Source organism: Acomys minous (assembly GCF_964271855.1).
Source record: "Acomys minous genome assembly, chromosome: 11".
Taxonomy (NCBI): Eukaryota; Metazoa; Chordata; class Mammalia; order Rodentia; family Muridae; genus Acomys; species Acomys minous.
In genome coordinates, this window is record NC_140492.1 from 116,784,311 (window position 1) to 116,811,802 (window position 27,492).

The 27,492-nt window shown below is 41.9% G+C and overlaps 1 protein-coding gene across 6 annotated transcripts in view; it reads right to left on the minus strand.

The window, feature by feature from the left end:
• Positions 1-902: 902 nt before the first annotated feature.
• The window catches only part of ZNF131 (zinc finger protein 131), a 32,740-nt gene continuing 6,150 nt past the window's right edge, over positions 903-27,492 (minus strand). For 4 of the 6 annotated variants that reach the window (XM_084800789.1, XM_084800787.1, XM_084800788.1 and 1 more), the window contains exons 4-7: positions 21,332-21,476; positions 11,259-11,941; positions 4,300-4,430; positions 903-2,754 (exon numbers count right to left, since the gene is read on the minus strand). In XM_084800789.1, the coding sequence (XP_084656915.1) occupies positions 2,065-2,754; positions 4,300-4,430; positions 11,259-11,941; positions 21,332-21,476 (1,649 nt within the window). In that variant the 3' untranslated portion in view covers positions 903-2,064. Of the gene's footprint in view, positions 2,755-4,299; positions 4,431-11,258; positions 11,942-21,331; positions 21,477-27,492 lie in introns of those variants that run through there. The other 2 variants (XM_084800790.1, XM_084800791.1) reach the window with 2 other exon arrangements.

Sequence of the window (27,492 nt, forward strand, 5' to 3'; positions counted from 1 at the left end):
GGCAGTAAGTATTAACAATCTTGGGTACCAAGAAGAGACTTGATACCCTATGATCATATAGAGGGGGAGGTAATCCCCCTCAGGAACAGTCATAGGGGAGGGGAATAAGGGGAAATTGGGAGGGAGGGAAGAATGGGAGGATACAAGGGATGGGATAACCATTGAGATGTAACAAGAATAAATTAATAAAGGAGAAAAAAATGTAAAAAAAAAAAAATAAAGTTCAAACAAACAAACAAACAAAAAAACCAAAAAACAATCTTGGGGCTGCAGAGATGGCTCAGAGGTTAAGAGGTCTGGCTGCTCTTCCAGAGGTCCTGAGTTCAATTCTCAGCAGCCACATGGTGGCTCACAGCCATCTATAATGAGATCTGGTGCCCTCTTCTGGCCTGCAGGCACACATGTGGGCAGAATACTATACAAATAAAATAAGTAAAAAAATCTCGTGTCTTTTTTTTTTTTGAGACAGGGTTTCTCTGTGTAGCCATTGTTGTCCTGTACTCACTTTCTAGACCAGGCTGGCCTCGAACTCACATAGATCCAACTGCTTCTGCTTCCCTGAGTGCTGGGATTACAGGCGCACACCACCACAACAACCTTGTGTCTTTATTCATTAAGGAACCTTGTTGCTATGGACACAAAGATACATGAAACATCTCCCAAGTAAACTGATAATTAAAAGAACAAGGAAGCTGGAAAGATGGCTCAGCAGGGCACTGGCTGCTCTTCCAGGGGACCTAGGTTTGGTTCCCTGCACCCATGTGGCAGCTCACAACCACCTCTAGCTCCAGCTCCAACAATGTTCTAGCTTTTGGGAGCAACAAACACGTAAGGGTGCACAGACATACATACAAGCAAAACACCCACACACATAAAATAATAATTTAAAAAAGAGCCATAAACACATAATTTTAAAGTTTACTTTAAAATGTAAATATCTCCCAGTATTTAACAGGTAAAGAAAATAGCATATTGATTTTATGTGGTTGTTATATTTTTATTTTCCAAGTAATACTGATTAAAAATATTTACACACCTACTTTTAAGTCCACAGTTTAGCACTCTTATTTGTATGGCTTTAAAAGTTATAGCACAAAATCTTTACAGTAAGGATTGGGGGGAAAGATTCCATTCAAAACAAAGCCTGATATATTATACACATACTTTTTCTCTGTACTTTATTTTAAATACATTAATTTTAAAATGATGCTCATCTAATTTTTTTTTCATCTGGTGGTAAAATACTAGTGCAACTTCTCATCAAAATAAAGTTTACCACAGATGTAAATGCAGTTTTCCAATTGAAAATGGCCCCTCAGCTGCCGCTTAATGAAAAAATTTTAATGTAACTTAAAAGGAAAAAGAATTGGTAGTTGTCATTATAAGCAAAAACACCAGTACCAGAGCAGTTTACACTGCTCTTAAAAACACAAACTTTGAAAGAACCAGAGTCGTTTTACTGAAGTATTGTTGGTTTTGAAAAGGCACAAGGGTGGTTGTTTTTTGTTTTTTTTTAACATTCTAGAAATTCTGCCGCCACCATTTCTGTTGTGGAGACAGTATTTGTAACCACTGGATAGACAAAAACGTTGTTCAAAATAAAGCCAGCCCCCAACTGTTCACTGCACAGTAACAATGCACTTCTCTCATGCAGCCTTGTGTTGCCTACATACTCAATTTCCTAACATGCATTAGAATACAAAGGTATGTATTCTAATGGTTTTAAGAATGATTTTATAATATGCAAAATATTTAAGGAAGGACATGACCTGGGGAGAAGAATATGGAGACCCTTACCACAATGAAAATAGATGCATTCGTACCCAACTATATAATAAGAATATAATTCATTTAAGTTACCAGAAATATACTTCTCAAAGCTCCACTCATTATGAGGAATATTCCCACTCTGTGGCATTAACTGGAAGGACATCAGCCTGTTTCCACTAGAAACAGTTCAGCACAACAGGAAATAGTTTAACTTTGGTCCAGTTATCTGATAGCTTAAGGTCACACTGCCCATCAGTTTACCCCAAATGTAAATTTAAAAATGTAATTGTTGTTTCATTCTAAAACTGGCATTGATGTCCTGTCATTGTCTCCTTTTACAGCTTGGGAATGCTCTGTTTTGGTCTCTAACCCTTCAGCATCTTCATGTTCTTCCACAGCAGCTACAGCAGCTTCAGCGGCGTCTGCATGGCTGGGCTCCCTCTCTTCTTGGCTCATGATTTCTGGGGTCATGTGATCCAAGTCAGCTTCTAGAAGCTCCGTTTGTACTTCGACTGGCATCTGATTTACCCGCTCAACATGAAGTTCTTCCACATGCACTTCAGTCCCTTCTTCCGTCTGGATGGGACCCACTTCCAGGTAACTCACTTGGACCTGCTCTGGAAGCTCGCTCAGATGTGAGTGGTGCCCGTGGCTGTCCTGGAGCACGTCTGGATGGACTTGCTCCACAGTTACCTGCCCGGAGTCCACCTGGACCTGAAGCAGTGGTAACACATGCACCTTCCCAACTTGCTCTATAATAGTCATTGACGTCACTGGCTCCGTTTGTAAATGTGTTTCTACCGAAAGGACTTCTTCAGTTACTATACGCTCTGAGATATTGTGAGCATCACTAAGATGCCTCCTTAGTTCATTTCCTTGCATAAACCACAAGTCACATAGGGTACAATGGTTGGGTTTATCTCCAGTGTGTATTACCAAGTGATCTTTGAACTGGTCCCAGCTGTTAAACACACTGTTACAGACCTGAAATCACCAAATACAGTATGTTAATTATAATCATACTGAAGTAAATTTAGATATATTCATTTTCCACAAAATAAACTGAGGGGTTGAGGTTAGCTCAATAGTACCTGCCTAGCATGCAGAAGGCACTGTACTGGGTCTAATCCTCAGCAACAACAAACAATGACACTCATTAAGGTCTGAATGTATAATTTAGTGGTAAGAGAGTTTGCCTAGTATATGAGAGGCCCTGTGTTTAATCACCAGTACCGGAAAAGAAACAAACAAATCACAAAACACTACCGTCCACACTGGTTAAATCAATTCATTTGCTCTTTCAGCCCATACACTTAACAACTTACTAGATTCTGCAACCATGTCAGCATGTCCCCTGCTACGTATGAAATGTAAAGTAACAATATCATGGCTTAGCCAGTGTCAAGATTTAGACCCACTCCATTCTTGGGACAAAAAGATAATCTAATCATGGAAGACACAGTTGTACCTTTCCTGCCCCTCTCCCAGAAGCCAAGGACTGTTCCTGTGGTTAAGAATGACTAACTGTGGGCAGGTGAGACGGTTCAGTGAGTAAAGGCACTGAGTCTGGGCGCCTGAGTTCAATCTCTAGACCCCAGGTGGTGAACAGAGAACAAACTCCTGCAAATTGTCCACTAACCTACACAGACAGACAGACAGACAGAGCCAATAAGCAAATAAATGTAAACAAACACTCCAACCTATTATCCCCCAAAGCCAGGTGTGGTGGTGCACGCCTCAGCACTTGGGAGACACAAGATCATAGTTCAAGGTCATCTTTAGCTACAAAGTGAACTTGAGGACAGCCTGGGATATGACAAACTGCCTTTAAGAGGAAGGAAGGAAGGAAGGAAGGAAGGAAGGAAGGAAGGAAGGAAGGCCGGCCTGCACTACTGTTTGCACTACTACTCAGGGCAATTTTTATCATCACTCATCTAGGGTTGAATAAAAAACAACAAAAAATATTCAAATAACCCTTACATAATAAACACAGTTTTTTCTTTATTTCCAACTCTTTCTGAAGCTCTGGCTTGCTTGAGGTGCTGACACATCACTGCAATGTTTTGTCAGACGTGCACCTACTGCGCCTAACCTACCCAACAGTATAGGAGCTAAAGGCACGTCCAGCCCTTTGACATTACAACAGGACACTGCTGTCTACAAAGTTCACATTCAAGAGCTGTACAAGTTTTAAAAAACCAAAAGCCCCTCAAAGTTTAAGGAACTTCACAATTTTGCTTTGGCCCACATTCATGGCTACTCTGGCTCTGTGTACTATTGTTGAGTGCATGGCTATATAGGAGCTGAGGCCGCCACAGTGTCACAGGAGAACTTCCTACTCGGTATTGCTAAAGCAGGCATAGATCAGATTTCAGAATTCCAAGAGTGGTTTCTAACCAACACATAGTGCTTTTTGCACTACTATCAAGTCAAAAACTTCTAGTTAATCCCACGAGTCAAGGACTATTTACTCTGCACTCTGACTGCAAGTAAGTTCCTCTGGTGAGAAGAAAATAAACCCACACATACCTGGCATTCGTAAAGCTTCTTCCTTCCCTTTTTTGCCCCTACTCCAGTTTGGCATGCAGTGAGGTGACATTTGAGAGTGCTATTTCTAGCAAACCGCTCGTGACAATTTGAACATTCAAACGGTTTTTCACCTATTGTAAGAAGAAAAAAAATACATTGACAAGTTGAAAATATCAGTAAAGGCAAATATGAGCTCATTTTTGGTTATTAATTTTTTTTCCTTTTGCAGTCCTGAAGATTGAACCACAGGCTTCATGCATGCCAGGAGGATGACCTACCACTGAGGCATATTTTTGGTTAACTTGGTATATACATTAGGCTGGCCTCCAACTCAAAGATCCACCTGCCTCTGCGTTCTGGGACTACAAGTGTATACCCTGACACCCAACTCATATTCATTTTCTTTTGAGTGTGAGTATGTGTGTGTGAGAGACAGACAGAGTGAGAGAGAGAGAGTGAGAGAGAGAGAGAGAGAGAGAGAGAGAGAGAGAGAGAGAGAGAGAGAGAGTGTTTGGGGGGGAGCAGTGAGTAGGACTTGCCATGCATACTAGGCTGGCCCCCCCAAAATTTTTTTTTCCCTTTTTGGTTTTTCGAGACAGGGTTTCTCTGTGTAGCCTTGACTGTCTTGGACTCGCTTTGTAGACCAGGCTGGCCTCGAACTCACAAAGATCCACCTGCCTCTGCCTCCCAAGTGCTGGGATTAAAGGCATGCCCCACCACAGCCCGGCACTTCAAACTCTTATGGTCAGTCTTCTGAGTACCTCTGCCTCTTCAGTGCTGAGATTGTAGGCATGGGCCAGAATAGAAGGCTTTCCTTTTTCAAAATAGTATCCAGGCTGGAAATTAAATTCACACTCTTCATGCCTCAGCCTCCCAAGTGATACAGCTACAGGCATGAACCACATGCCTGACTGCATTAACATATCCTAAAGAGGTGGGCACAACTGATAACTCATGTTTTCACGACACCTGAAATTTTTTCCTTAGATAAAAATCATGATCAACCTCTGCTTTATGGAAACAGAGAACTACCATTTCACTAAGGATTTTATTTATTTATTTACTTACATATTGCTCTTACTATGTACCAGACCACGATTTAAGTGATGACAATTAAAAAAAAATTAAGACACAGAGAAAGGCACACATCCATAACCTCTCAGTATTAGGAGAGGCTGAGTCCTTAGTTCTAATTTGAGGCAAATTTTAGCAACACAGCCAAGATCCTGTCTCAAAAAGTAAAAAACAGCCGGGCATGGTGGCATATGCGTTTTAATTCCAGAGGGAGGCAGATCTCTGAGTTCGAGGCCAGCCTGGTCTACAAAGTGAGTCTTGGACAGCCAAGAAACACAGAAAAACTCTGTCTTGAAATATCAAAACTCAAAAAGAAAAAGGCACTGGGGCATGGTGATGAATACCTTTCCTCTTAGCACCAGGGAGCCCGAGGTTGTAGGTTCCAGGCTAATCAGGACTACACAGTGAGACTGTCTCTAACAAAACAAAAATAAAAAACAAAGACCAGGCAAAATAAACTGCTTGGAACATTTTTGTGAAAATAAACGCAAAGAACTAGAGACCTGCTAAAAAAGAGAGCTCTGGGACAATGGATGGTGCTGCAGCAGTGTGAAGCAGACAGCTCTGCAGGGAACAGAACGCTTGCTTCAGTCAGAGGCTCGGCACAGAAGGACAGCACCGCACAGCAGATGAGTAATGAGGAGTAACTAATCATGACTCTCAGATCTCTGGCTTAGCTTGCCACCCAGCATCAGGGACCAAGAGTTCAAATGAAGTCTGTAGTGGGTATGCTGGGAAAGACCATGAATTTAGTTTTTTTCGCAAAGTAGCACAAAGCCCTGGGTCTATATAAATTGGACGTGATGGTGCACACCTGCAGTCTCGGTGCCTGGAAGGTAGAGGCAGTTTAAGATCATCTTGGACGATGTATTTATTAAACTCAAGGCCACTTGGGCTATACCAAACTGTCTCAAAAAAATAAGTCAGAGGCTAGAGAGATAGTTCAGTATCTGTTCTTCCAGAGGACCCAAGTTGGACTCCCAGCACACATATGGAAAGTCACAACCACAGACTTACATGTAGGTAAAATACTAATAATAGTAATGATGATGATCTGTTAAAAAAACAAAAACAAAACAAAAAAAACAGCCCAAGAGGTTAAAAATGAATTTTGAAAGGAATTCAAAGCAGAGTAGAGATGCCTAAGACAATTCTGGAGCTAAATACAAAATACACTGATATATAGATTAAGGGGTTATTTTCAAAGGCAATGAATACTTCCAAGATGGATAAAAATTCTCGACGTGTTATATAATTACAAAATCCTGAGTGGACATTAGTGAAACTCCAAGCAGATAAGCCAATGGTGCATACAGAAAGGTAACTGCCAAACGCTACCAAGACAATTAGAGCAGTCAGCGGTACATGATCAGGAGCCAGGCTTACAACAAGGGAGCTAATGAGAAGCACAACAGTAAATCAACACGGAATCTTTCAACAAAGCCTGGAAGTAGGGTAAGGATGAGGCGCCATGGCAGAGTGCTTATCTGGCATGCACAGGGCCCAGGTTCCGTTTTCAGAAACACAGATACATGGACTCACTCCTTTTTGTTTTTATTTTTCGAGACAGGGTTTCTCTGTGTAGACTTGGCTATCCTGGACTTGCTATGTAGACCAGGCTGGCCTCAAACTCAGAGATCCGCCTGTTTCACCTCCCATGAGCTGGGATTAAAGGCGTGCGCCACCACCGCCCAACTGTACTTACTCCTTTTAAAAACCTTTTTTTCAGTGTTTGTTTTTATTTCACGTGCATTGGTGTTTTGCCGGCATGTATGTCTGTGTGAGGGTGTCAAATCTACTGGAACTTGAGTAACAAGCTGCCATACGGCTGCTGGGAACTGACGCAGGATCTCAGGAAGAGCGACAAGTGCTCTTAACCCGGAGCCATCTCTCCAGCCCACAGAACTCATTCTTTTAAAAAAAAGGGGGGGAGGGGGGAGGAAAAGGAGGAAAAGGAAGAGATCTCTCTAATCAACAAGAATCATCATTTCTTGACTTTGTGTGGCAGGACAAGGCTGAGGGACAGGAAAGGAGGAGCTGGCTAAGGACAGACGGGTCAGACGTGGCTCTGGAAGTTGGAGCAGGCTGCTGGAGCCGTGGGCAACGAGAGCTACGCTAATGCTGCAGTGGGTGCAAGGGTCCTGAATACAGCAGGGATCCGGGAGAGGCAATCAGAAAGAGGTAAATCACACAACCCGGTGCCTCAGTTGACGTCTCAGGGTCTTCTCCAGCACTGCTGACTAACAAGGGAGGGCAGACAGCGGCAGTGATTCCAAGATGGAGGCTCCTCTTAAATACAGATAAGCTCCCTGTGTGCTTATATAACGAGGTTCTGGTTAAGACAGAAATCAGAAATATGGCAATAAACTGAAAGGGACGGAAGAGCTGAAAAGGCTTGGAGGTGGAAGAACAAGAATTGTTAGGGGGCTCAAAGACAGCACAGTGACCGCAGAGAAGGCCCCAGACTTTGGAGGTGTCACTGCCCCGGTGAGGAGGTTCTGGACATGACCAGAATACTTAAGTGAACTGACACTAGTTACCAAGTCACACGTTCTTCTCACAATGAAACACAGCTTTGTACAGTTTCCACATGAGGAAAAATAGGCAATACCTAACTATCTAGGACTAATGTCAATATGAGAGCTCTTTTTACTTTAAGAAGTGCTGAGAAATATGCTAAACAAAATAGTTACATTTTATTAGTGCATATGTTTTCACTGCCAATCTGTAAGCATACACAGTTATAGCCTTTTGAAAAGGCGATGTGAGGAGCTTAGGAATGGCTCAGTAGAGTTCCAGCCTGTAAGCAAGATGACCTGAGTTTGGACCCCCAGCATTCACCTAAGAACCCAGTTGTGGTAGCACAGCTGTAACTGCAGCCCTGGAAGTGATGTGGCAGTAGGGCAGGCACAGGTAGCTTCCTGGAGCCAGATGCCCCGAGCATGCTTCAGGGTCAGCGAGAGCCTCAAAAATGTGGAGAGTTGGGTGTGGTGTGGCACGCCTTTAATCCCAGCACTCGGGAGGCAGAGGCAAGGGGATCGGTGTGAGTTCCAAGTCCAGGACAGCCAAGGCTACACAGAGAAACCCTGTTTTGAAAAACAAAAACCAAAAAATAAGGTGGTGAAAGACACCTGAAGTCTACCTCTGGCCATTACAGACACATATGGGCTTGCTTTCTCTCCTCTCCTCCCCCTTCCTCTCTCTTACACACACACACACCTCCACAGACACATACATATGCTACACACATACATACAGTCAGGAAAAAAGGGGGGGAGGGTTGGGGATTTAGCTCAGTGGTAGAGCGCTTGCCTAGCAAGCACCAAGGCCTTGGGTTTGGTCCTCAGCTATGGAAAAACAAAACAAAACAAAAAGAACACAGGGTCAGAGACACAGTCAGTCAGACACAGACACAGGTATAGAGGAGGGAGGGAGGAAGAAAGGTAGGGAGGGAAGAAATAAAAAGTAATTTCGTATTTATCAAAGTTTCTTTAACCTGGCAATTCTTTTCTTAAAAAATAAATGACATCGGCCGGGAAGAAGGCTCAGAATTTGCTGCTAAGACTCATGAACTTGACTTCAATTCCTGTAGCCTAAACAGTAGAAGGAACCAACTCCTACAAACTGTTCTCTGACTTCCACACTTATATGGTAGCAAGTACACACACACAATACCTGCAGTAAGTAAGAAGCCTTAAAAGTATATTGCATATGGCTGGAGTGATGCCTGAACAATTAAGAATGCCAACTGCTCTTCCAGAGGACCTGGGTTCAATTCCCAGCACCCACATGGCAGCTCACAACTATCTGTAACTCCAAGATCTGACACCCTTACACAGGTACACAAGCAGGCAAAACACCAATGCAGTGAGTTTTTAAAGTATATTACACGTGCTTTCAGTGAGTTTTTAAAGTATATTACATGTGCATCTTACAAAGATAAATGAACAAGGATGCTTACAACATCACACTTGCAAGCCCTAACAAAAACTTTGTGTTTACTCAGAGCTACAATGACATACCCACACACTAAAATAGCAGTTTTAGTGTCATAGTTTAGTAGCCACAGTAAAAGAAAACTAAGACATACTAATTGGTTCATTTAAAAAAGTGTAAGCAGAGCATTACAGCACATGCTTACGCTCCTAGCACTTGGGAGGCTGATGAGAATTTGCCAGAGAGAGAGAAGGGGAGCAGAGAGGGAGAAGGGGGAGAGAGAGACTGACTGACTTAGCTGAGCATGGTGGCACACACCTTTAATCCAGCACTCAAGAAGAAGAGGCAGGGAGATCCAAGTTCAAAGGCAGCCTGGTCTACAGAGTGAATTCTAGGACAGCCAAGACTACATAGAGAAATCCTGTCCGGAAAACCAATCAATCAACTAACGAGAGTCTAAAACTAAATGGTATAAATCCATGCACTGCTTGCTCATGCTTTCTTTAAGTGTGTGTGCTTATGGTTGCTTGATAATGCAGAGAATATACCTGAAGGCTCGAGGCCAACACTCCCGCTGATCTGCTGGCCACCCTAACCCAGCGGTAACTGTTAGGTGTTTTGTATGCTGAATAGTGTTCCAGAGAGCTATTAGCTGCTTTTAAGAAATCTACTGGAGCCAGGTGTGGTGGTGCATGTCTTTAATCCCAGCACTTGGGGAGGCAGAGGCAGGTGGATTGCTGGGAGTTTGAGGCTAGCCTAGTCTACAAAGTAAGAGGTCTCCCGAGTAGGAATTCACTGCATGTCACTTGAGCTATGCCTATTAAACACTAAGCTTAATAAGCCTGGTGAAATCTAGAAATAGCTAAGTGACTTCTTTTTAAGACTGTGAACTATTAAGTTGTTAGAGAGCTTCCACCCTTTTCTTATTTGTCTCATCTGTGGGACAGGTGCCACTATCCTCAATGCAAAGAAAGGGGCCTCAATACAGTGACCCACATGTTTGTCAAACTGGCAATTATCAGGACACCTGTAATCCCAGCACTTGGGACACAGAGGCAGGCAAATCGCTGTGAGTTCGAGGCCAGCCTGCTCTATAAAGCGAGTCCAGGGCAGCTGAGGATACACAGAGAAACTCTTGTCCCGAAAAAAAAAAAACAGAAAGAGTGGGTAGCTCTTGGAACAAAGAGTATCTATTACTCACCCACCTTGGCTGTCCACTAGTCCAGAAACATTTGCCATTTAGAGAGTTGGAGGGAGACAGACATAGATGACTATCTTATTTATGGGTCAAAATATATTATTCCTAACAGAAGTAAAGTGCCTGCTGCACAGAAAGGATGTGAGTTTGTATCCTCAGACACCATGTAAGAAGCCAGGAAGGCGGTGTAAGTGCATAACCCCAGCATCTGGCAAGGGGGGGGAGTAGGGGCAGACCCTCGAAGCTCCCTGACTAGCCAGCTTCGCTCAATTGATTAACTTCAAGTTCACTGAAACTGCTTCCAAAAGTAAAATTGAAAATAAATGTTGAGGAAAGACTCATCATCTCTAGCTTGCACACATGCATGTGTCTACAAGGTATCACACCCATAAGCATACTCAACACCCACAGAATACAGCACATTCTCCCAAAAGGTAATTTAATGTATGATCTCTTTCAAAAAGGGAAAATATATTTGTTATCTGTGTAACATTAACGTGGGAAGCCAAAATAGAAGAATAAAGTCACATTATAATTAGAATTTAATCATTAAAGAATATAAAAAGACCAAGACATAAAAGTGACGATCATTTTTGAGGTTGATACTGATTTGTATTTAAAACATCAAATATTTCAAGAAGTGAGTATGTATGCGCCTGCTCATCAGAAAACACAGGGGGAAAACAGGACTTAGACTTCAAGTGAATGTAGAAAAAAATTATGCTTGAACCATAAAGTATTTGCTAATTACCTGTATGTTTTCGGAGGTGTTCTTTAAAGTGTCCAAAGTGGTCAAACTGTTTCTCACAGTACTGGCATATGTGGATTTTTTTCCCAGTTCTTTGCTTCTTGCTCACTCCACCTTCTTCAAGGTGGTAACAGTTCAGGTGTTGTTTCCACGCACTCTCTCGAAGATACCTTTTATTGCATATTTCACACTTGAAACTCTCAGTGGAGTGTGATTTCATGTGTTCCTTAAAATGGTAAAACAATTTAAACGAACGGTTACATTTCTCACAATGGAACAAGTCCTTCACATGTGACAGCTGAAGTTCCACAATTTCAATACCTTCTACCTGTTTGCTTATGGGGTCAGATGCACAGTCATCTTCGCTAATCTGCCCTTTGCTATCACCCTGACGGTACTTGCTGGTAATGTCCGCCAACAGTGCGAGCGCAGACTCATCGGAGGACCCTGCGCTCTGGATGTACTTTATAGACTGCCTGGCAGAAGCCACGTCCTCCAGAGTCTCGATGTTTTCATCTTCTACTTCAATTGTGCCTTCAGCAATCTCCACCTCAATCTCCACAGGCTCTGACTCTGCAGATGGCAATGATTCAGTGATAACATTCGAAGTTTCTGCAATCTTTCTTTTTTTTGCCTCATTTTTTCCTGTGGTATTTTCCTCCAATGGAGCTGAGTTTTCTTTGTTTCTGAAATATACAAAGTATGGATTTTAAAAAAAATCTATAAAATCAAATAAAAATATCATTAAAATCATAGATTTCTTTGAAAAAAATCAATAAATTAAATTTATACGGAGGGCAGAAAACAAATTGGGCAGCCTATACTGATCAATTTTAAGATTTCCTAAAAGTTCTAACAATTAAAACAATGACATTGGTCTAAGTCTAGATATATGAAGGTTAACAGAACAGAACAAAGTCCAAAAGCAGAACAACACTTACAATATAAACTAACTTCTAGGGAAAAACAAAACAAAACATCCAGAGTAACTCAATGGAGAAAAGACACCCTTTTAAAGTGGTAGTGCTGGAAATCTATCTGCTATGTACACTAGAAAATAAGCTAATCCCAGCACTTGAGAGGCAGGCAGATCTCTGTGAGTCCTAGGCTAGCATGGTCTACAGAGCAAGTTCTAGACAGCCAGAGCTGTTACAGAGAAACCCTGTCTTGAAAAACCAAAAAAAGGAAAAGAAAAAGAAAAAAAGAAAATAAGCTTCAACTTTAAGCTCATACCATTTATAAATAATAATAATAACTAAATGATCATAGACTAAAATGTGAGACCTAAAATTCTTCAATTTCCAGAAAACAGGGAAAAGTCTTAGCCTCAGGCCCCCAATCCCTGCCCCCCAACTGCTAGTCTTTGTTTTATAACTGCACGAAATCCTAAGATACAGTATTGTGATGAGAGGGCATCAAATGTCCAGGGTATGCACTGCAAACCAAGCCTGAAACAAGCCAGGGCACACATCTGTTATCCTCGTGTAGAAAGCAACACGGAGGGAGACGCTAAAGCAAGAACAGCCAGCAACCTGAAGCCCGACCCCAGAAGCTTTCACCCTGCTGCCAACAGACACGTTAGGGTGGGCTGAAAACACCACGGTTTGGGCAAGAAACATGTGGCTTCTAGGCTGCTTGACACCAAAAGAAAACACCTTGGTACTGGCAGTCTGTCACCGTCCACATTCCTGTCTCTACCTTCTCTCTTCTCTGCTATCCTAACTTGAGCTGCTTGAAGGAAAAACAAAATTTAAGGCTGCAAAGAAATCTTGCTGTGCACACCGGGGACTAAGAGCAATATGTTGGAAGAGTTTGGGCAAAGGAAGGAGTTTCTATTCAAAGATTTTGGGTTTTAGACTTGACCCCTAGTCACAGCTATAAGGTCAAACTCCGAAAAGAAACAACTAGCATACTGAAATTGATACCCAAGCTGTGGAAAGTTGAAGCCTTCTAGTCTAAAAGTCCCATTTTGTTTGTAAGTCAACCAGACTTTGTGACTAATAAATATGGTAAGAGGTATCCAACCAGTATCTCTTTGGTCAGTCAAGAAGAAATGCTTAGGCCGGGTGTGGTGGCACAAGCCTTTAATCCCAGTACTTGGGAGGCAGAGGCAGAAGCATGCAGATCGCTGAGTTCGAGGCCAGCCTAGTCTAAAAATCAAGTCCAGGACAGCCAAGGTTATCACAGAGAAACCCTGTCTCGAAAAACCAAAGAAAGAAAGAAAATGCCTAATTTGAGAACATAGTTGGCCTTTTGTTGCAGGTACTCAGCCTCAACAGCATCTATGAAAGCTAAAATAGACACAGTGGAGATGCCTGGTAGGCAGGTGTCTGGGCTGGGGCCAACATTCCTCATGGTTTACCTTGCTGTATTCTTACTGACACACGGGCTGTTGCCAGTGGCTTAACTATGTGGTGAGCTAACTTGAAAGACTGAAGACACCTACTTCCAAAGCCACAATCATTGGGGAAAACAGAGTGGTTTTGGAAACTTCCCGAGTCACTCATTCAGATGTCCACGATAAGCGGCCACTCTCTAATAAGACTAACTGCAATCAATTGGTGGAAGCAGCCTATTAAATAACCAAGCTTGCTTTGCCCAGACTGCCATCACTAGTACCGAGAGCCAGCCTTCTGAATGTGCTATTACATTCACCATCACTAACTGGTCTTGAAGTGTAGACATTGTGGCTGTCCTCTGATACCTCCTCCTGAGAGGGTCCCTGTCTTACAGTGAAGAAGTGGCATATGCACGACGTTGTCACTTATAAACTGACGCTGCTCTGGGAGCTGTGTGTGGTGCTTTACTCTGATGATCTTTTCAAGTTATTCTTGTGCTGCTTCAGGGCTCAGGAATGTGGTCCATGAAAAACACATGTCATGTTTGGCTTCCTGGACCTACAGTCTGAAAAGGGAGCATCTTTTTTGTTTAATTAAAAACTCAATATAATAATTGGGTAATAGGAAGGCACTGGTCTCTGATGCTCCTTCCTCCCAGATACTGATAAGCAAATTATTACAAGAACCTCCTCAAACACTAGCTTAAAATGATTTCCCACTCTACTTCCCTCACCTCCTCCTTGCCCAAAAATCTGAGTCAGGTAGGTTGGTCATCAGGTTCAGCTGTCCCCACAAAGGGACCACCTCTTCTCAGCTGCTTCCTGAGTGGTGATGAGGACAAAGGGGATGGGAGGCTTATATAAACCTAGTTACAAAATTTAGGGTTGTGCCCTGAATGCTCTGACAGCTTTTTCCCCACTAGCAACTCTGGGACAATAAAGCTGGCATCTTTTTCGGAAGATAGTCAAATATGGGGCGGGGTCTCACAATTCTACTTTAGCCATCTGGATTCTCTTACTAGAATGACACCATCTTACGACGGGACTAAAAGCCCTGCTCTAAGCAGCACATTATAGTGGCATGTGTGTGGCCAAGTGGGAAACGCAACAGGTCTCTACATTTTATAAATGTTCTAATGCTTCCTATGTGAGTTCTGGGCAGGAGTGGATGACTAATTACTACAAAGGTTAGTTGCTAAATTAGGACAATCTTTTTTGGGGGGTTGGGGGGTGGAGTTGTGTGGATGGAAGGCAACAACCCTGGGAGCTGGAGAGGCGGTATTTTACATCCCAGGAGGTATGTGGGAGGGAGAAACAAATCTTTTGGAACCTAGGACCATGACAGGGACAACTGCCACTCAGCTGGTACTCAGGAGACTGTGATAAATGACTGAACTCAATGACAACTCGACTCAAGCATTCCTGATTGCAGGCAATTATCAACCTGGTGAAGTTGGCCTTAAATCTGTAGGTACAAAGTAGGCAGATGATGTTTACTCAAATTCTGTTAGTAGTACTCTAAAAAATAAGCCTAATATGCGAAAAAGTGAATAGATTATGTCACAGTCCCTACTGGTAGACTTATCAAAGAGTAATGCAAGAGATAATTGTAAGAAAAATGACCAGAGGCAAAGATAATATGGAAATAAAAATATCGCTGGGAAACATCCTTCGTAACCCTTGTGCTACTGCATAATAAGCAAGCAAGGACATGGACAACTCTGTTTGGATCTGTTTAGCAGCTGAAAACATAAAGCCTGTCCTGTTTCAGAGTGGAGGTAGATAATGTCCAACACGACATCAATCAATGTCAAAGCAATGATGAAGTTAGGCAACTACATACCTACCATACATGAATGTAAAATTCTAGAGACCATGAACTGTCCATGGAGACAGAGACTGGTGTGGTAATTAAGACTGAGAGAGGAGGCCTGGATTACAAATGAAGATGCAACAGAGCACCATTCAGTAACTTGGTAGAGATAATGGTTTTACAGGTACGTTATAACTGCATACTTTTAAAATCTTTAATTATATGTATTAATTTTGTGTGAGTATTTTGCCTATGTGCACCACATGCATGCAGTGTCTGCAGAGGTCAGAAGGGGAACAGATCCCCTGGGCTGGAGGAAGGGATGGTTGTGAACCACCATGTTGGTGCTGGGAACCAAACCCAGGTTCTCTGCAAGAGCAGCAGGTGCTCTTAACTCCTGAGCCATCTCTCCAGTCCCTAAATCTTAATAGATATTTGACTTTTCTCTGTGTAGCCTTGGCTGTCCCAGACTCACTTTGTAGATCAGTCTGGTCTTGAACTCAAGAGATTTGCCTGCCTCTGCCTCCCTGCGTGCTAAGATTACAGGAGTGCGCCACCACACTCAGCTTACTTTTTATATTTGTGTTTGTATACCACGTGCCTGCCTTGCACCTACAGAGGTCAGAAGAGGGCATCAGATCCTCTGGAACTGGAGTTACAAAGGAGTGAGTCATCATGTGGGTGCTAGGAATTAAACCTGGGTCCTCTGGAAAAGTAGTCACAAACCATATACTTTAAATAAGGTTTAATATGTACAAAAGTAGCATATATATAGCAATTAATACTATATTAAGCCTTATTAAAACCTCAAAAACAGGGATGAGAGATGCTCAGTAGTTACAGGTACCCGCCAACAGGCTACATGGCTTCTATTTGATTCTGTGAACCCAAGTGGTGGCAGATATGCACCCAATAATGAGTATTTTAAATGTTTGCAAAAGTTTTAAAAATAATCCTTAACAATACCCGTGTACTGGTGAGGATGCAATAATCTGCAGTCCTCTGTTGTGTACCAGCAGAGCCACTGTTTCCAAAGGTAAAAGCACACAAACAAAGTATAAACTCTGAAGAATGCTCACCGAGGAACGGTATCATGCCCACTAACTTGTACGCAACAGCACTGCTCTAACAGCAAAACACTGGAAAAGCAACCCAAATGCTGAGCTTCCATTTAGCCCATGAACTACTGCTAAGCAATGAAAACTGAACACAATGCCATCACATTACAGATGGTTTTGCAAGGCAATACTAAATGAAAAGCAAACATCAAAGACTAAGTGCGACAGCAACCCATTCACTAGTACAGCAACGACTCAAGTGATGGCTGCCAGACCCAGGTCAACTAGTCATCAAGCCTCTGGGACGAGAGACAAGCTTGTCCTGGCTACACTGCTGTGCATGGCTGCTGGCATTCAAACTCTGGCCAGGTGTGGGGGCGCACATCTCTAACTCCAGCACTCAGGGGCAGAGGCAGGCAGATTTCTGAGTTTATGGCCAGGCTGGTTTACACATGAGTTTTAGGACAGCCAGACCCACAAAGGAAGACTCTGTCTCAAAAACACAAAGAACAAAAACAAAATCCAAACAAACATACAAACACCACCAACAAAAAAACCTAACTCTGTGATCAAGATGAGCATATAGGTGCTATCCATAAAATTACAGGTCAAGAGGAAGAAGGAAAAAGCCATATGGCAACTACAGCTTTCTACTAAGTTTTAAATAAGCAAGATGACATTCCAACAATGTAAAATAAGGCCCTAGTGTCTACTCAGTATAATTCAAAATTTACGCTATATTCCAGAAATAATTCCTTTCCTGTAAACGTTAAAAGGAACACTGTACCTATGGCAGCAAAATAAATAAATACTTATCAATTGTTCCTCTAAGTAGTAAATTTAGCCCAAACTAAATTTTCCTTATTAAACTGTTTAGCCCACTGCTTACATATTTAATGTTTTGTTATTGTAGCACCAAAGATTTGCCTGCCCAATCTGACACCTATTAAGGACTCAGTTACTAATATATACTCCTCTTCCAGGTGGCAAACACTTGTTCTTTTAATACAGTTTTGACAGACCACTTCAGAAGGCTTTAACTCTGCAACAATTATTTTATTTAACATCAATTCACTGCAATCATTTCAGGTATTTTAAGTAATAAGCTAAAATTGTCTAGTAGTAATTTTGCCTAATAAACTAAGTTATACTGTCTAGGCATTCATAAAAAAAAAACCAAAAACCAAAAACCAAAAAACAAAAAAACACTCTCCCGCCTCTCCAAGTCAGGGTTTCTGTGTAGCCCTGACTGTCCTGGACTCAGCTTCATAGACCAGGCCAGCCTCTTCCTCCCAAGTGCTGGGATTAAAGGTGTGCACCACCACACCTGGCAAAAATCTTTTTTTGAAAGATGTCAAAACCATTTTAGTAAAAAGAAATGAAGTACTGTTGCTTAAACTATGTTTAAGTCCAAATATTTGACTCTTAACCAGGCTTCTAATGCTCATTTACTTAAGAGTATGACCAGGTAATCCAGATCCCTGATCCCAACTGCAATGACTGCAACACAGCAAGCTATGGAGGTTTGCCCGTTAAGAGCTCACCGTTCTTCCAGAAGGACCAAGCTGAGGTCCCAGCACCTGCTCACAGCTGCCTGTACCTCCAAGCAGCTTGGGTACCTGACACCTTCTTCAGGTCTCTGCTGCTGTCTCACGTGACACACGTGACATATACTCTCATATATACACATGCACACAAAATAATCTTTAACTTAAAGATGCTTCAATAACACAGTAGTAATCGTGCATAAGCAAATTCGTTTCTAATGGTGAAATTTTATAATGTTCCTTTGGAGATAACTGAGAAACTTTAAAAAAAGAAAAAAGGGGGGATGGGCATGTTGGATGTCTCCATTAATTTTATTGAGATGACTACAGAATTCACAAAGCTATTATTACTATTGCATTATCATACATCCATTGCTGTTTCATACACACACACACACACACACAGAGACATTAATTCCAATTTTTGGAACCCTTAGCTGTGCTGTCTACTTTAGAACAGTGTCCCAGCTTACTAGGCTGAGCTGGCCTCAGACAGAAACTGTAAAGCCATGCTGGTCTTAAATACTGAATTCAGTTTTTCCATTAGCATGTAAGGTCTTGTTTTATTGAGTTTGATTACAAAAACTAATAAAGCATTCTCTAAATAACGAAGGTAATGTGCTTCTATCAGGCTTTTACTAGTTAGATTCATACTCTCAGCTGAATGGCAAAGCAAGACATTTTTGAGTCTAATAGACAATGAAAGGAAGTGGTCTCGCTATTGGGTACCACAAAGAACAATTTTTATGGTAGCTTTTTCAAACTTACCAAATCCCTCAAGATGAAAAAATGTGTAAGCCCCCAAAGAGGTTGAAGTCTAATGCAAAAATCTGGGTACAACAATAAACCACATTAAAGTGGTTTACAAATACTAACTCGAAGATATATCTAGTAAAGAATAAAACACATTTGGAGCTTTACTGTGTGTGTCTGTTTGTGGGGGTGAAGGATCTGCGCAGTGCTAACACAGAAGTCAGACCCATGTGTGCCCCATGAGGCTTGGTGGAAGCACCTTTACCCTTTGAGCCATGGACTCACCACTGAAACTTACTCTGAATGAAATGCTGAACTACAAGGTTTTATTAAACTATCAGCAATGGCCATTTGTTAATGTAATTTCTTAGCATTACCAACTGAGGCTAAGAAGCTGACTTAAAAAAAAAAAAGGAAGAAACAGGGAAATGGGATATTTACTGGAGATGCTTCATATTCTAGAAAATTTAGAGGGTCACACACATGCAGAGTCCTACATTGCAACCACTCAGTCCTAGGACACAGAGTCACATGCGTGCTGTGCTGCTTTAGTCCCACCACAGGGAGGTGGGAGGCAGACGCAGGAAAACCCTCGCAGCTTACAAGCCAGGTGGTCTCAAATACAAAGAGCAGCAGAGATAAAGAAGAAACTTCTGGAAGTGGGCAAGTGTTTGAGTAGCTTTGTTAAACTAGCTTTTGATTTTTCTATCCATACCTGAGCCACAGAACAAGCGCTCGCAAACTCAGATGCACGCTCCCGTTCTGTTCTCTGGTTGCAGATGCTGCTTTTGACAATGAGCAGAAACAGGCATCACACAAGACTTCTTTCAGAAGGTTCTCCAAAAATTAAACCCGAGATTGTGGCATCTGTACACAAGCCTCAGTACACCTTGATTTTGCTAATTAATTTCTGGTCAGACTGAGCTGGTTTGGATTGGCATATACCCACAAATGTCTATGAGCTACATACATGGACCAGGTTTGGGAGAGCAGAACAGATATATGCCAAGATGTTCTCAGGAAAGTTTAATTTCAACTGTCAAATTAGCTGAAAGAAATGTTACCGGAGTCTGGAGGGGTGGCTCAGGAGAGCACTAGCTGCTCTCCCAGCGACCTGGGCTCAATTCCCAGTGCCCTCATGGGAGCTCACCACCATCTATAACTCCTGTCTTTTTCTTGTCTCCGGGAACACCTTATGTACAAAGGAACACAGATATTTGCGCACAGGTAAAAACACCCATATGCAAAAAATATTAAAAAATATTTTTTAGAATCTTACTTACGGAAAATTAGAATTCAAATTTTCTCCTAGATTTAGTCCCAATTACATCTCTTGACTAAACCATACCAGTATAGGATTAAATCATGTTGTTCCCCAAGGAAAATGACTTACAAAATTGTTGGCATGTTAGTGGCCTATACTAAATCATTATTTAAAAAACAAAAACAAGAACAGGAGGAAGGGGAAAGCCAAACAGTACCAGGAGGTACCAGTGAAGTGCCAGTTCACAAATACAGTCTATTATACGATAGACCCCATTATATGTATTTTACAGGCACTGACTTAGCCTCACAAACAATTTTATGTGGTCTAACTATTGCACCGCCCAGCAGGAACTGCGCAGCTTTACCGTGCCAGGGCCCTCGGCTCATTCTCCCCACTGCTTCCCACGTCAGGTGCTGAGTGCTCTGCTCACTGTATCCTCTAACAGTTTCTGAATGAAACTCTGTGGGAGTTTTTGTTTTTGTTTTTCAAGACAAGGTTTCTTTGTATGTAAGCTTGACTGTCCTGGAATTCACTCTATAGACCAGGCGGCCTCAAACCCAGAGACCTGCCTGCCTCTGCCTCTCGCGTGCTGGGATTCGAGGTGTGTCACCAAGTAGTAACTCCTTAGCAGTGATCTTTTCTCATGCTACACCACCACTGGATGATCTATTTGCCCCTTTGCAGCTGGTATTTCAGAATTCAGGTGGAGATTTACATCATTTACAGAGTACAGAGTATATAGCAAGCTTATACAAATACATTTAAATTGTAATTTGTCCATTGTGGTGGTTTGACAGGATTTCGGAGGCGTGTCACTGAGGCTGGGGAAATGCACTGCCTGTTGATCCTGATGTAGAACCCTGAGCTACCCCACCCCTCCAAGCCTGCCTGAATGCTGCCATGACAGCGATGGACTGGACCTCTGAGCCTGTGAGCCAGCCCCAGTCAAATGCTTTCCTTTGTAAGAGCTGCCGTCGAAGCTCTTCACAGCAATAGAAGTATGTTCAAGCCTTTATTTCATTTTATTTTTAACATTCTTAGTTTAATAGTTACTACTCAAGTCCAGCAGAAGAATTTATGAGGGCTAGGAGACCACCCTGAAGAGCTGCCTACACTATTAAGACACCAGAGAAGCTGCTTTAACCCTATCAGAGTTTACGTGAGAAACCAAATGTAAATGGAAAACAAGTCAATATCCAGAATTTTCTTAGTTTCAGAATGCCGGTACTTAATGGTGTGACGTATAGTACGGTCTTGACTAACAGTGTTGTTTAGTATTCCTGAAGAACTAAACAGTTACCTGACTTCAAGTGCTTTAATTGCTTCCAGCATTTGTAGAAACTCTGCTGCTTTCCACACATCATTGGCTTCTTCTTCCCCTTGTATCATTAGTTTTGCTGTGTATGTGAACTCAATTAAGTGACGAAAAGCCATTTTACTAACACCTGCAAAAATGATGCACATTATCATTAGTTCACAAGAACTCAAACTTCACACTGCAGAGTAAAGAAGAAAGCACTTGGGATTTGATTACTTCTCATTCTTACGAATGTCCAGAATCCTTGGCAGTGTCCTGGTCACACTCTGGTACTACAAATCAAGCTATGATCCCATGCTCCTCCTTCCAGCCCCACTTTAAAGCTTAATTTACTTCAAATCACATTTTTGCCTGCGAAAGCCAGAAGCACTGGATCCCCGGGAGCTAACGGTGGTTGTGAGCCACCTATAGGAGCTGGGATTTGAACTCAGGTCCTCTGAAAAGCAACATACTCTAAACTGCTGGGTCATCTCACCAGCTCCCGCTCCTTAACTATAAATTTGATCATTTCAGAATTATACAGGCTGTTTTATCATGTATCTTTAACTGGCTTAATTTAACACGTTTTCAAGGTTTACACAGGTTGTTGCATGTGGCAGAGGTTTTAAAGGCTGGCCAGTATTCCACTTTGTGCGTGTGTAAAGTTCCTTTATTCATGGGCCTGCTGATGAAGATTTAGGTCATTTCCACATGTTGGCTAGGATAAGTGTGTTGAAGGGGGAAAAATGGACATTCAATTAAAGTTTAAAAATTTATTATTATTGTGTGTGCATGACACATGAGCATATATGTGCTGTGCTTTGTGGGTTCTAGGAACTGAACTCAGGTTGTCTGGCTTGCACACCAAATGCTGCTGTTCACAAAGCCATCTTGCTGTCCAAAGAGTACAATTCCTTTGCATGGACATTCAGATGTGGGATTACTGATTCTGTGTGTTATGACTTAGATGAGCTACTGCTCCCAATGACTCATGTGCTTACAGCTTATACCCCAGCTGGTGATGGCACTCAGACTGGACTGTGAGATGAGAATGCTTATTAAAGCTGAATGAGCTATTAAAGAGATGGGGCCTCGGTTATGCTACCTGCATAGTCTGTGCCGCTTTTAGTTGTGTACGTACGACACCTGGCATTGATCTCCATGTCGTGCCTCTATGAAAGTATTATAAACTCATTCATGGACAGGAAGAATTTATATACTAACAAAGTTTTGGTTAGATTACATAGTAAGGACTCAATAGACACACGTTGGACGATTTTTAAAGAAGGGCTGGTGGTGAGAAGGTCTTTGCTGCTCAAGCTGCAGGCTTCTGCCTCAGCACCTGCTCTGCGTCAAGGTGCTCTGACCTCTGAAGAACTCCTCAAACTCTGCCAAAGCAACTCTCCTCCCTTGGCATGCTCAACACATATGCTAGTTCCACTGAAGCTTTTGGACTGCTTCCCGTTTTCCACAGCAGCCACACTCATTTCAAGCTTCTCACCACACCTGCCTTCTGCTTTCTTGATAGGCCTCTTCACAAATGTGCAGTGACCCTTTCTAGATTTGACTTGTCTGACAGGTAATGATGTGGAACATCATTTTTTTTTTCACATACTTAATGGTCATTTATATTTCTTCCTTGGAGAGATTTCTACTTAAATTTACTGTTTTAAAATAATGTAGTTTTAAATTTTTAATTGAGTTGTTTCTTTCCAGATACGGTTTGCAAATATCTTCTCCTATTTCACCAGTTGTGTTCTCTCTGCTCCTTTTCCTTTTTTGTTGCCTATGATATAAATGTCATATTCGTGAAATGCTCTGCCTAAGTCTTAGTCTATTGAGATATAATTAGCCAACATGGAATACCAAATTGATTTTTGCACAGAAGTATCCTTGTACCACAGGAACAAATCAAAATTGGTCATAGCAAACGATATCTTGTATGTGGACAATCTCTTAGGCCATCCTCCTTCCCTGTTTTGAAGGAGACATTCTTTTGTCTCTGTCACTGTGCTGTGAACTCCATGCCACCACCCCAAAGGACGCTGATGCTACAAATGCTGCTGTATCTGGCGGGTTCCAGGGATCAAATTCAGAAAGCAGGCTTCCCTTGCAAGGTCTCACTCTACAGACAGCCTTGATGAACCTATGACAACACTCCAGCTTCAGCTTCCCAGTGGGGGAGGGCAGGTGCTGGCCACAATGCTTGTCAAGTTTCCTATACTTTATTGACAATTCTTACATCTATCTTCCTAAAGGATGCTGGCCTACAGTTTTCTTTGTAAATTATCTGTCTATCTTGCTATAGTATCAGAGTCATGCTGAAATGTTCACGTGTTCCTAAATACTTATTTTCATGTATGTGTATCTGTATGTGTATCCACACAGGTGTCAGCAGAGACCTAAGGAGGGCATCAGATCCTGGGCACTGGAGGTGTGGACAAGCATGAGCCATCTGACATGGGAGATGGAAATGAAACTCAGGTTGTCTAAAAGGGCAGTTGTGTGCTCCTAGCTGCTGAACTCTCTCCAGCCCCTTACTCATGTTTGGGGAGAGAGGTATAAGGGAAGATGGATAAATTCTGTAAGGGCTTCACTAGTGACGCCGTCTGGTTCTGGACTTTCTCTGTTGGGAGGATTTTGGATAGCTAACTACTCCATCTCCACAGGAGGGCCTTCACACCATTTCTTCATGGTTCAGTAACTAACCTGTTAGAAATTCCCACAGGCTCAACTCTGTCACTGTTTCGGTAACTTAGTTTCCAGAACTCTCTTCACTCTAACCCTCTTGAGAGAAATTAACTTTTGATCTGCACATTGACCTCAGGGCATCTAACAGAGCTTTCTGACATACAGGCACATACAACAAAAATAAAAGTTACTTTTGAAACTTTCTGTCCAGGTGTGGTGGCATCATCCTTGATTCAAGCACCCCAGAGGCAGGAGGGTTTCTCTGAGAGGCCAATCTAGTCCAACAAAGTGAGTTCTGGGCCAGCAAGGACTACATGACATGATGAGACCTGTCTCAGAACAAACAAAACCATGTTTCTACAAATCTTATTTTTCTTTTAAAGTTTTGTGTTTAAATTTAATAACAAAATGACACTATGTCTGTATGCCCCTTAATGCTAGGTTATTGTTTCAGTCTAGCTAAAGCAAGAAACAATTTTAAAAGGCTATTTAAAGGCGCAAAAATGAACTTAATAGATTTCTTAACAATTTCTAGACCAAGAAATGCCCAAGTCTAAACTGCAATCAGTGTACAATTGTTAATCAAAAAACATTTTAATGTTTGTTTCATTTACTTTGCACATCTAAAAGTGGCCTGGCCACAACTAACAGTTGCCTGTCTATCTCTATTATCTATGTTTCTTCCTTTCCTTCCTTTTTTCTTTTTGGTTTTGAGGGAAGGTTTCTGTGTAGTCTTGACAGTCTTGGAACTCACTCTGTAGACAAGGCTGGCCTTGAACTCAAAATTCACATGCCTCTGCTTCCTGAGTGCTGGGATTAAAGGCACCACCACCACCTGGCTCAAAACAGTAACCTTTATTTGTATAAATGAGTATTAGGGCTGGAGAAATGGCTCAACAGTTTACTGGTCAGGAGTTCAGTTCCTAGCACCCATATCAGGCGGCTCAACAACTGCGTGTAACTCCAGCTAGAGGGACTAGATGCCGCTAGACAGACAGACAGACAGACAGACAGACAGACACACACAGAGAAAAACACCACTTTATAGTATATAATTTTTAAGTAGTAAAATGTAATCTTTTTAAAATAGGGAGATATCAGGCAGGCGTGGTGGCGCATGCCTTTAATTCCAGCACTCAGAAGGCAGAGGCAGGCGGATAACTGTGAGTTTGAGGCCAGCCTGGTCTACAAAGCAAGTCTAGGGCAGCCAAGGCTAACATAGAGACTCTGTCTCGAAAAACCAGAAAAACAAACAAAACAAACAAAAAACCCCAACAACAACAACAACAACAAAACCTAGAAACAAAAAGAAAAAAAAGGGGGGTGGTGATCACTTAATGGAATCCAAAGTTTGTATCTGCTCTGGAAACTATGGCATTTTTAAACTCATTTTGACTCATCTTCAAGATGTCTCAAAGCAACCTGAATGTTGAAAAATACTATAAAACAGTTATAGAGAGTTACATGCTACTAAGTAAGCAAACTAAAAGTAACTGGTTACCAAGCTGCAATCTTGCTTTTCAGCCATTCATCCTGAAGCTCAGACTGACCCAGCAATCTTCTTCCTGCAGTTCCCTGACTGCTGGGATTACAATCACAAACCACCACGTGTCAGGCTAAGACATGTTAAGACTGTCAAAAGTAAGGTCTATTTTGACCCCATCTCCAAGCCATCATTGAGTGACAGATGTCCTTGGAACACTATAAAGCTATTTGGTTACTTTATACTAGAGGTCGAATACAGAAATCTTTTAGAAACTTTGACTAAAATTTCAAAGTATGAAAGTCCTTTCCAAGCATTATGTCCTACAATAAAATATTTAACCAAACACACATAGATAATGCTTATTATACAATCAAGCATGGTACCAAATTGTTTACTTAATCTTTATAACATGTCTGAAATATGACTTCTATATCTATAAACTTAAACTTTTCCCGTTGCTTCAAGTCTGAAGATCCCTGGTCCAAGTCACTACAGGTCTCATTATCATATGCATAAGTCAACCTCCTCCACTGTTACTTTCCAAAAGCAGGATAATTTAATCACTGATTCTCTCAACTTAAATATCTCAATTTTTTTTCCTGCCACAGACTTGGGGGTGGATGATGATATAAATCTGATGCAGATTCTTGTATAAATGACTGGGGAAGTGTTTGGCCACTGTTCTATACTTCTCGGCTTTATAACTTCACCCTTATTTGTTTGTTGAGACAGTGTTTATCTGTTTATACTTGGCTGTCTTGGATTTTGTAGACCAGGTTGCCCTAGAACTCACGGAGATCCAGCTGCCTCTGCCTCCAGGAGCGCTGGGATTACAGGTGTGTGCCACCATGCCCAGCTACAACTTGTCCTTTATTAATGGCTTTTATCAGAGGTTTCACTGAACCCTTGAAGATACTTACATAGGAAGTATTTGCACTATTTCAGGTACAAAAATCTAATACTAGTATGAATCTCAAATAAACTGGGCCTGGAGGTGAATACAATCCTAGCACTCAGGTGTTAGGCCAGCCTCTAAGAGTCCATGAAAGAAAGTAAGAGGGGAGGGAGGGAGGGGGAGAGAGAGAGAGAGAGAGAGAGAGAGAGAGAGAGAGAGAGAGAGAGAGAGAGAGGGAGGGAGAACGAACACGGACAGTGGCCTATTCTGTGCTTTACTGAACAGGGCCAAAAGGCCTGGCCATCTATTTGTAGCAAACTCTACACAGTGTGTCTGTTTAAAGCTGTCTAGAGGGCTGGAGGGCTGGCTCAGCTCTTTCCAGAGCAACCGGGCCTGACTCAATTTCCAGCACCCAAGTGGCGGCTCACAGCTGTTTGTAATTTCAGTTCCAGGGAGTGGCACCCTCTTGTGGTTCCTGTGATCACTGCATACATGTAGTTAACACACACAGATGCAGCATAATATTCATACACATAAAATAAAAATATAATAACATAAATCCTCTTAGAAAAAGAAATTATCAAGAGCTACAGTGTAGCCTGGAACACTGCCACTTGAAACTGGCCCACACATTATAACTAACACCATTAACATTCAGAAAAAACCTGAAGGTAGAAGGTTGATCAAAGGAAATGCTATTCCAAAAAAAAAAAAAAAAAGTTTACTGTTTCTAGAGCCTTGCCTGTATTTTTATTACTCTTGCTAAGCCCTTTCTCCAGGCCTGGCCTAACCTGGATTACTCAGAATCACCGGTCCTATGAACTTCAAGTATGGTTCTCTGGTCTTTTGAAGAAAACTCCAGAAATGTTACTTGTTTTGCTTAATATAAGCACTTCCGAGTTTGTTGTTTATTGTTTTACGTAACCAGCTCAGTACTATTCTAGAACAACCCACTGACCTTACTAATTAGCTATTAGAAATCAACCTGGCAACTCTTGCCCAGGTGAGGAGGCAGCAGACAATGTGGTTGTGAGAAGTATAATCTGGTATTTTAGGATTAAGTCAGTCTTATCACTCCCTTACTCCTAACAT